The sequence below is a fragment of the Chrysochloris asiatica genome, unplaced genomic scaffold (genome assembly GCF_000296735.1).
Source record: "Chrysochloris asiatica unplaced genomic scaffold, ChrAsi1.0 scaffold00021, whole genome shotgun sequence".
Classification (NCBI taxonomy): domain Eukaryota; kingdom Metazoa; phylum Chordata; class Mammalia; order Afrosoricida; family Chrysochloridae; genus Chrysochloris; species Chrysochloris asiatica.
In genome coordinates this window covers 6,398,728-6,409,171 of record NW_006408539.1, presented here as the reverse complement: position 1 = coordinate 6,409,171, position 10,444 = coordinate 6,398,728, and the positions used below count along the sequence as shown (strand labels likewise).

At 40.0% G+C, this 10,444-nt stretch overlaps 1 protein-coding gene across 1 annotated transcript in view; it reads right to left on the bottom strand.

Moving 5' to 3' along the window:
* Window positions 1-1,763: 1,763 nt before the first annotated feature.
* The window catches only part of POLI (polymerase (DNA directed) iota), a 24,489-nt gene continuing 15,808 nt past the window's right edge, over window positions 1,764-10,444 (bottom strand). Inside the window, exons 8-10 of the mRNA XM_006837564.1 lie at window positions 9,814-9,944; window positions 6,018-6,223; window positions 1,764-2,552 (exon numbers count right to left, since the gene is read on the bottom strand). Coding sequence (XP_006837627.1) covers window positions 1,764-2,552; window positions 6,018-6,223; window positions 9,814-9,944 — 1,126 coding nt within the window. The remainder of the gene's footprint in view (window positions 2,553-6,017; window positions 6,224-9,813; window positions 9,945-10,444) is intronic.

The following is a 10,444-nucleotide window of genomic DNA, read 5'->3' as shown; positions in this document are numbered from 1 at the left end:
CATTTAGTCAATATTTGGGTGTCCAGTGTGTGCAAAAGCACTGTGGTTTCTCCTTACGTCACATGAGAATCATCCAGAGAACTTTCAAAATGACTGAGGCCTGGGCCCACCTCCAGGGATTCTGATGTAGTAAGTCTTGGTTAGGGCCTATATCATCAGTGTTTTTAGGAGTTCTGCTGTGATGCTGTACGGTTAAGCACAGAACTGCTGACCACAAGGTCGGCAGTTAAAACTTACCAGCAACTCACTGGAAACCCCATACAGGGTTGCTATGAGTTAGAACTGACTCAAGAGCACTTAACATCAGTGTTTGTAAAATGTTTCCCAGAAATTTCTGATGTACATCCTGGGGTTGAAAACAATGCACCGGAGCTGTGCTTGCAATTGTCAATCTGCATTTGCATCGTTAGGATTTTGTTAAAATTCAGATTCTGAATATGTGTGGGGATTGAGACTCTGTATTTCTAACAAGCTTCCAGGTAACGTTTGTGCTGCTGGTCTGTGGACCACACTTTGTGTACAGAGGGATTAGAATCGTGAGTCTCACATTTTACCATACATCAGGAAAATCTGAAGCACTTGGTAAGATTGAGCCCCAGTAGGCATCCTGGGTGGCTTAAGCACTCAACTGTTAACTGAACTCACCAAGGCACCTTGGAAGAAAAGTCTGGCAACCTACTTGCAAACGGTCATGGCCTTAAAAACCCCAGGGAGCGCACCAGTCTACCCTGCAGCACAACAGGCCAAACGAAGACCAACTCAACAGCAGTTAGTTTGGCTTTTTAAACCTAAGGCCTAAGAATTTGCATTTCTAGAAGATGCTGAATATGCAGGCTGGGTGGCAAAGGGTGCCCTCAATTTTATGGTCATTTTTTAAGGTGACAGACACAAGAGGAAGACAGTGGCAACACTGAGAGGGCATCTGCCAATTTAGTAAACATGTATAGATACTATCTATACTCAAAAATGCAGACAAGGTCCAAGAAATCGATTCCTTTACTTTCAGACCCTACAAACTGGCTCGATGTGTCAATTATCCAGCATCCTTGATGGCCCGTGACCTTGTGTTTCTAGTGTCCCTAATTACTCTAATCTCCTAGTATGCACAGCTCTAATATTCTGTCCCACACAACCATCCACTTCTGTCTAATGCCCACCCAGGGCCTGCCCCACAATTCATTATTTACTGGGTGTATCTGGGTGCTGTATATTACATTAGGTTCTCTGTATACTAAGCACTGACTAACCATGAACTGATACGGTATTTTAAAAAACCAACTTATTAAATGCAACGTAGCATCTGAATCAGAGATCTACATTTGTAATATGCTACTTAGCAGTTGGATTTCTTATTTGCTTGTCTCCTAATGGACTGAATTATTCCACATTTCAAGTGAAAAAACTGTTCTTTGCCAAAGCATACCAATGATTTTGTTCACCCATTTGGTTCCTCTCAGACATATACATCTTCCTCCCCATTAATGAAAATGAACTAATGCAGACCATGATATTCTTTTTATTGAAAAATAACATAAAATACCTTTAGAAATAAGATCATATGTTACATGATTTATTTTGCTACATGTTATGATCTGTGTAGGAACTGACTTCCTGTACCAACTCTTGCTTTCTCTGGAACATTTTGGACCCGATTTCTACATTATTATCAGTTAATATTTAACTTACAAGAACTTAGCAAGCTGCTAATCTAGGAACAATGGCACTTTCCTTGCTTTTCACACTTTTCTTATTTCTGAACAAGCCTATTTATGTACAAGTTGGAAATAGGATCCTGCTCTCTTCCACTCAGCCAGCAGTTCTTTTTGTACTTCTTCTGGGAGTTCATAGAAAACTTCAGGATCAATATCAGAAGGAAAAATTGTTTTCTCCTCAGCAGAACTTTGCTGGCTATTTTCTGTCAACCCTACATGGTGAGAGACTGTTGCTACGGGTGGCTTATGGCTATCTGTAGTATGGTTTTTGGAAAACAGTCGCTCACTTTGCAAATTTGGAAATGAATGGACAGCAGATACAGCAGGGTTGGTATTTGCAAAATTGAATCCTTGAGAGTCTTTAGGTCCTTGACTCAGTGGTTCATCTCCATAATCCTTGGGGCCAGTCAGATAAGAACTACTGCTGTTTAAGCCTGATGTTCCTGGTTCACAGGGAGAGACAGCTGATACCTGCGTGCTACTGGATAAATGGTCTCTAGGGTTGGTGGGAGTATTCTGCAACTGTTTTCTAGAAAAGAAAGATAATACTCCTCTAGAAGCATGTAATGGATAACTCAAGCTCCCTTGCTCTTGAAATTTTTCTCTCGATTTTCCAGAGAGGATTTCTTCTTGAATATCTACTGGAAGCTGCTTAAAAACATCTTGGTCAATGCCCTCAGGAAGTGAAGAGAGTGGACGTTCATTAGTATCTTCAGAAAAATGTGTAGTATCCAGGGAAGACATCCCACTTCTTGTACTTTCAATTCTTCCACTCGGTAGAAAATCCCGGTTTGTTTCCTTGTCTTTTGAAAAATCTTCCATGTGAGTGTCTTTGATTTTCTAGAATACAAGGATAACAGAGTTATTTAGATATCTGATATTCTTTATGTATCCATGCTCTTGAAGTGTGCTTGTAGCTGTTATGTGACAACATGCTTCTAACACATACTCAACAACTTCAATCCTTTTAGGTCAGTTCCAAACAACTAGAAATCATGTAGCCACCACCATCAACTACACTACTGTATGAATCTTAGCTCTCTATGCTAGACAGAGATGGCACTGAGCCAGACATTAAACGTGCACTTGGAAACCTGGAAAAGATCTTAACAATCACGTATTCAATCTTCCAATTTTGTGAATAAAAGAAGGTAGCCTAGAAGAAGTATGTGACTGGCCTAGGGCATTACAAAAAACAATACATGTACAGCACATCAAGGGCTGATATTCTAAGAGTTGCTATTCTGAAGTATAATGTTTAATGAGAGTACGTACTTTTATATTAAAATCCAACATCACTATTACGATGTAATGCCAGTTCCTGTGGTGGTTAGGTGTGGTTGAATTGATTCCAACTAACAGAGACTCAGTATAGTTTCCAAAGCTGCAAATCTTTGTGGGAGCAGAAAGCCTGATCTGTCTCACAAGGAGTGGCTGGTGGAGTAGTACTGCCGACCTTGTGGTTTGCCGTTTATTGCTAACCCTACAGAGCCCCGATGCTCCATACCAGTATATATTTACTTAAAATGAAGTAAATTTTAAATCTGCAATTCTAGTTGTATACATTTTCAAAGTAAAGTATTGTACTAAATTTTCTCCTCTAGTTTTAAGAATCATAAAAAAGTATGCACAGCCAAATGTAGGCATTAACATCAACACAACAGTAATGTCAAAAAATAAAATGAAAATAAAAGAAGTGATTATGGTCATAATATGTAGCAAGCACTCACTGTGTGCCAGATATACAACGAATTTCACTCATATTTGTATAATTGCTCTGATAGTGTAGCGGATTACAAGTTGGGCTGATAACTGCAAGATCAGTACTTTGAATCTACAAGTAGCTCCATAGGAGACAGGTGAGTCTTCCGGCTCCTTTAAAAATTTACAGCCTCGGAAACCCTATACAGGGTCGCTATGAGTCAGAACCGACTCAGTGGTACATCATCACCATAAAACCTCTGTAAACCCTTCTGGTGGGGCTCTAGTGTAAGTACTGGAATGTTAACCACAAGGTCAGAAGTTCAAACCCACTGGCCTCTTTGTGGGAGACCGACAAGACTTTCTGCTCCTGTAATGATTTACAGCCTCTGAAACTCTAAACAGGGTCACTATGAGTCGGAAGCGACTAGGTGATAGTGAATTTGAGTTTGAGGACAGTCTTTGTCAACTAGGGACCTATCATTCTCCTTCTAAAGATTTACTGAAAATAAAAAGGACATATCTTTTTAAATGTTAGGAGAGTTAGCAGTAACAGAAATTTGAAGAGGGCACCAATTCATTATTTTTATAACACTATTCTGTGCTCATTATAAACTTAAATGTAAATAAAATATTAGTAATATTACACAGGATGATTAGGTTGTTACTGTAGTTAAGTGCTGTCAAATGGGTCCAACTCATAGCAACCCGGTATAGGGTTTCTGAGGAGCAGCTGGTAGGTTTGAACTGCTGACCTTGCAGTTTGCGGTCCAGTGCTTATCCTACAATGCCACACCAGGACTCCATGGACAATTTAGTAAATGATGATTATTTTTCAAAGCAGCCCACATTTAATAAATTGTAATAAGCACAGATCCACGAAGCTATCACACAGAGTGGCTTCTGTTTCTGTGCTTTTAAAACGTGGCTGGCCTCTGACTCTGTACTGCCATGCACTCAATTTCAACAGCTGAGAAACCAATTGTCTTATCAGTGTTGCCATGAAAATGCAGTACGATTTCAAAACTAAGCCCCAAAAAAACACTTCAACAGAGAAAAATTATGGGGGAGGAGGGCGTGTAGCTTGGGCATAAACTAACAAAAATACTTATGTTAACAGAATCTGGAAATATTTTCCTATTTATGAGCTAATCTATCAGACTCCTACATACTGTTATAGAAAGTGTTAACACTTCCCAATCGGGTCCGTTATGATGGTCTCCTCAGTTATCTAGTAATGCTTACATGGTCTTCCTTGTTCACAGTACTGAATGAAGACCAGCATCCACAATACATAATCTGCTGTTGCTGGCTACTGTCATGGCGGCTCCCATCCATCACAGCCTCGTGGATATCACAAGGAAACATTGCCCGTTCCTGTCTCATCTTCATGACCACTGGTACGCATGTGTCCATCCAGCTCATTGAGGGGGTCCCTTGTTTTGGGTGATCCTAGTCTAGAGATTGGTCTTTCCTGATGACATATTCTATTCCAAGCAAGCAAGTCAAAATCTCAATTCTTAAGGTGCTTTCTAGCTGTATTTCTTCTAAAACGGATTTGTTTGTTCCTTTGGCAGTCATTGGCATATTCAATATTCTTCACCAACAAAAATTTGAATGTGGCATTTATGTGGGTCATAACAACCTATGGATACCATTACAAAGAAGGAGAATTCCAGAACGCTTCACTGTGTTCATGCAGAAGCCATATGTGGGTCAAGAGTCAGTTATCTGAACAGAAATAATACTAGATGGTGAAAAATTAGAAAAAGTGTGCGGCAGGGTTGTGTCCTTTTACCTTACTTATTCAAACTCTATGCTGAGCAAACAAATAATCTGTGAGACTGAATTTTATGAAGAAAAACACAGCATCAGGATGGGAAGAAAACTCATTCAAACCTGAGATCTGCAGATGGTACAACCTTGCTTACAGAAAATCTGAAACACATACTGACAAGGCCCATGACCACAGGCTTTTGTACAGATTATGTCTGAACGTAAAGAAAATAAAGATCCTCAACTGGACCAATAAAGAGCATCATGATAAATAGAAAATTGAAGTTGTCAAGGATTTCATTGAATCAACAATTAAGGTCCATGTATGCAGCAGTCCAAGGCGCGCTCTGGTAGCATAGTGGTTACAAATCGGGCTGCGAACCTCAAGATCAGCAGTTCGAAACTACCAGCTGCTCTGTGGAAGAAAGATGAGGCTTTCTACTCCCATTGAGATTTACAGCCTCGGAAACCCTGTTCAGGGTCACTATGGGTCGGAACCGACTCCACGGCATGTAATAACAACAACATGAAGCAGTCCAGAAATCACTGATATAATACAATGAATAAATCAGCTGCAAAAGACCCCTTTAAAATTTTAAATGCATTTGAAGACTTAGGTTCTCCTGACCTAAGCCATGGTCTGTTCAATCACCTGATACACATGCAAAAGCTACACAAAGTAATATTTAATACAAGTAAATCATCTAAGCACTGTCACCCCAGAATCTCTAAATCATAGCAACCAAATGCAAACTCAGATTTGTTACTCAGCCCCACAAATCTTGAAACCCTATACTTTCAAAAGTTAAAAAAAAATTATGCACTTACAAAGCTGCGCTTGCCAGAGTGTGTCGTTGTTGATAACGATGGTCCTAAGTAATAGTCAATAGGTCCTTTCTTAGCAGTATTTAGTGCTTTCAGATTGCAGAAGCACACACTTAGAAGGGTAAGGTGAAATGGCATCTTCACATGCACCATATTTCGAAAAAGTTTCATAAGTATATCAACCATTGGGGTCCTGACATCATAGTTTCCTACAGAAAACGGTTAAGAAGAAAATAATTGGAACATATTATGTCACAAGTAATATTATGCACCTCTGACATCTGAACTTCCAGAGTTAGAAGCAAAACATGTTTAAAAGAGTTTGGTACCACTTCCCAATGCTGGCTCTGGCAAGAACATTCCTGGCCAAACCCTGTAAGGGTCACCTGGTTGCAACATCACAGCCTGAGAGCCTCAGAGAAAGTCTGTAAGCTTTGCCATCTGTACTAATAGTCCCCTCTCCCTGCTTTCCAGAGGCCTGGCATACCTCAGTCATGGTTGCTCTCTGTGCCCTATGAAAGGTTACCATGTGAAGACAGAACTTAGGAAACGCATTATGGTGTCACCGAGTTCCCTTAGTTCCTTCAGTAACCTGGGTTATATCTACGTTTGTCTTTGTCTTGTGCTTACTCCTGTTTAACGTTTAATAAAGATTCTGGTGTGGTGCTCTAGGATAAGCACTGGACTGCTAAGCACAGGCAGCAGTTCAAATCAATCAGCCGCTCCTCAGAAACCCTACACACGGTTGCTATGAGTTGGAACCAACTGGACAGCACTCGACACCGTTTACATATTTGAAGATAGGGCCTCTTTTCTCTGCTACAACAGTAGCAATCCAGTACTTAGCTGGATAATCAGCTCAGTTAACACACACAAAAAAGCATTTGACAAAATTCAACTCACTGTTGCAACAAAACTATGAAGAGACAGGAAATTCTTGATCAAGGGATGCTTAAAGAACTCCCTAAGACTAACATTATAGTCAATGGTGACAGACTGAAGGCTCTTTCCTAAGACTAAGAACAGCCAAAGGACGGCTGCTCTCACTACTTCTATTCAACAATGTCACACGGTCTAGTCAGTGTGCTATGACAGGGAAAAGAAATTAAAATAAACAGATTACAAAAGTAGTAATACTATCTTTAGTCATGGATATCAAGATACGACATATATAAAATCTTTGATCAAAAAAACACACAAAAAACCTAATAAATCAATTTAGTAAAGCAGCAGGATACAAGATTCATATATAAAAATCCACTGTATTTCTACATATTATAAATAATTTATAAATCAAATTAAGAATCATTTTCAGACACAATAGCAAAAAGATTAAAATATTTAGCAATAAAGTTAGCAAAAAGAAGTTCAAGCCCCGTGCATCAAAAAGTACAGAATACTCATAAAAGAAATTAAAGAAGGCCTGAATTTGTCTTTTCATCCAACCCAGTCCCTATCACAATCTCTGTAGTCTATTTTGTAGAAATTGATTTCAACAACAACAACAACAACAGTGGTTAGTGTGCTAACTCAGAAAAGCAAATATTCTGTAATAGTCAAAACAATTTCAAAAAGAATGAAGTTGGAAAACTTACACAACCTAATTTCAAAAACTTGAAACAAAGGTACTGTAATACAGACAGGGAAGAACTGGTATAAACTGAATCTACATTAATGGAACAAGAAATTTATGCTGCAATTAATTACTTAATACTGTCCTTTGAGCTAGTCTTTGTAACTCCCACATAATGACGGGGCTGTTGTAGGTGTGGAATGCCAGGGAGTCCTGGCGTGGAGCTGGGGGCTAAAATGCATCAGACTGCAAAGTCATTTGAACTGCAAAGTCAGTGGTTCAAGTTCACCAGCTGCTCCTTGGAAACCCTAAAACAGGGTCACTGTGAGTCGGAATTGACTCAATGGCACCTAATGTGTTTGAATCATGGTTAGCAGTCCAGTATTTACCCCGTTGTTGTGGTTGCAAAGTGCTGTCAAATCGATTCCGACTCAGAGCAACCTTGTATAGGGTTTCCAAGGAGCAACTGGTGGGTTTGAAGGGCACTGGACCTTAAGGTTAACAGTCCAGTGCCGTTCCTACAGTGCCACACCAAGGTGTATGGACCCTAGGATGGTTGGGGGTATGTGTCAATTTGGCTAGACCATAGATCCCAATACTGTGTGCTTACCTCCTGATAGAATTACCCTCCATTGTTTGTCTTATAAATCTCAACCTCTACGTGGTAATGAGACAGAATTAGGTTGCTTGTTACACTAAGGAGGAAGGACTAGGGTGGGATGAACTCAAGTCATCACCCTTGCCTGAGTCACGGCTTTTATCTTACAAGAGAAAAAAGGTGAGAGAATTCTGCAGAGACAGGACCTGACTCCAACCAAGAGGCAGGAGTGGAACACATTCTCTAGGACTGGAGGTCCCTATTCTGAGAACCACCTAAACCCAGGAGACAGGGATGTAGCACCAAAGATGGTGAGAGACACTAAGAAGTAGCAGCAGAGAAATGGCGATCACAGAGGTAGCAGAACCAGAAGACCAGCAGGAGATAGAGTGGGGGTCTCTGGGCACTTGGCAGAGCGAGGCTCGCTGGCCAACAACAGAACTAGAAGGCTAGGTACCTTTGGGCAAAGATTTACTGATGGAGTTGGGTCATTCTGGCCACTTCCTGGTAGAGCTAAAAATCTTTCTAACATTTGCCCAAGGGGCCAAGGGCCAGAGAGAGGTCCATCTGAAGGCATGGCTGAGAAGAGGCGGCCCCAACTGAAGAATTACATCCTCAGTCTTTGCTGATTCTGAATTGTAACCGTTACTTCCCTAATAAACACCCCGACTGTAAGTACTGTCCATGAGTTCTGTGTGGTCACTGCAGAGGAGGCAGAATGTTGTAGAAGGATGGCTGGTGTCCAGACAGGGAAGAAGGCTAGAGGGCGCAGGCTGGTCTACCTTCTGCCCCATGGGAATGAGCCTTGGGCTGATGCTAGCAGTGATCCTCTCTCCTGCTTGTGAAGTTAAAGGAGTCAGCTGCCCCTACCACAACATTTTTACAGTCAAGTCAAGAAATAAATACACTGATGGTCAGCTGCTTTTTGACAAAGGTGCCAAGGCAATTAAATGAGAGAAAGAACAGTCTGTTCAATAAATGCGGATAAAACAATTTGATAACCACATGTAAAAACAAATGTACAAAAACCTGCAAAATGGATACAAATATGAAGCTTCAAACCAAAAGAAAACATAGAAAAAGTATTTGTAATAAATATTTTGTTTGTCAATGAGTTTTTGGTTATAACACTGAACATTCTATGTATAAAATAATAAAAATCACAATGAAATACCTCTTACATATCTCACTAAAATAGGTATTATCAAAGAAATGAAACAATGCCAAACGTAGGGCAAACTGAGTCCTCACATAGGGTTGGTGGTGTTGTTGTTGTTGTTAAGTGCCGTCAAGTCGGTTCTGACCCATAGCGACCCTGTACTGGGTTTCCGAGTGTGTAAATCTTTACGGGAGTAGAAAGCCTCATCTTTTTCCCGCGGAGCGGCTGATAGTTTCGAACCGCTGACCTTAAGGTTCGCAGTCCGATTCGTATAGCCCAATACAGGTCGCTATAAAATGGAATTGACTCAACAGCACTTAATAACAACATTGAAAATATGTACCAAATAGAACATACTGCTAACTCCCTTTGAGACGCCTCCACCTTGGGAGCCTATTTCTAATTCAAACTTGTTTTTTGTACTAAGAGTTTAACCAGCTAATTAAAGGCTTAGAAACCGAGTCCATACCTTTCCCTAACTTCTGGATGATATGAGATGGAATAGGGCACTGGCGGCTTTCACGACTGTGGTGCTTCTCAGATGAAAACCGGCGGATTATTAACCTTATTGTATGTGGCTTCCTTCCATCTTGGCATACTCTTTATATAAAAACAAAGTGAAAACATAAAATTAGGGTTTTAAAATGGAATAGCTCCTCATTTAACTAAAGGTGTCAGGTTTGATAACTATAGCAAATTATAAGTCCATAACTAAGAATTAAGCACATAAAGGCCCCTCAATCGTTCAAATAAATAGCACACAAAGACATGAACTAAAACTCTGAAATTTTAAATGTCTCACGCCTCACTCAGCATTAACTGGTGTCAGAAACAGAATAGAATAGAGACATAATGGTAAGATGCTGGTTTCCAGTCCAAGTTCAAATAAAGCAACACATGAAAGTCAGCAGAAAAACTAAGAAGCTAAGGTAAGCTGTCACTATAGAAGCAAGTATGTGAAAACAGGAAATTCAGAAAACAAAACAAAATTTGCCTTTACAAAATAAGATTATTTTTCTCAAGGTAAAGAGCACTCCCAAAATAGTTCTAAACTAGAAGAAAGAAGAGGAAAAAAAGAGTAATCTGATACAATTTGATGA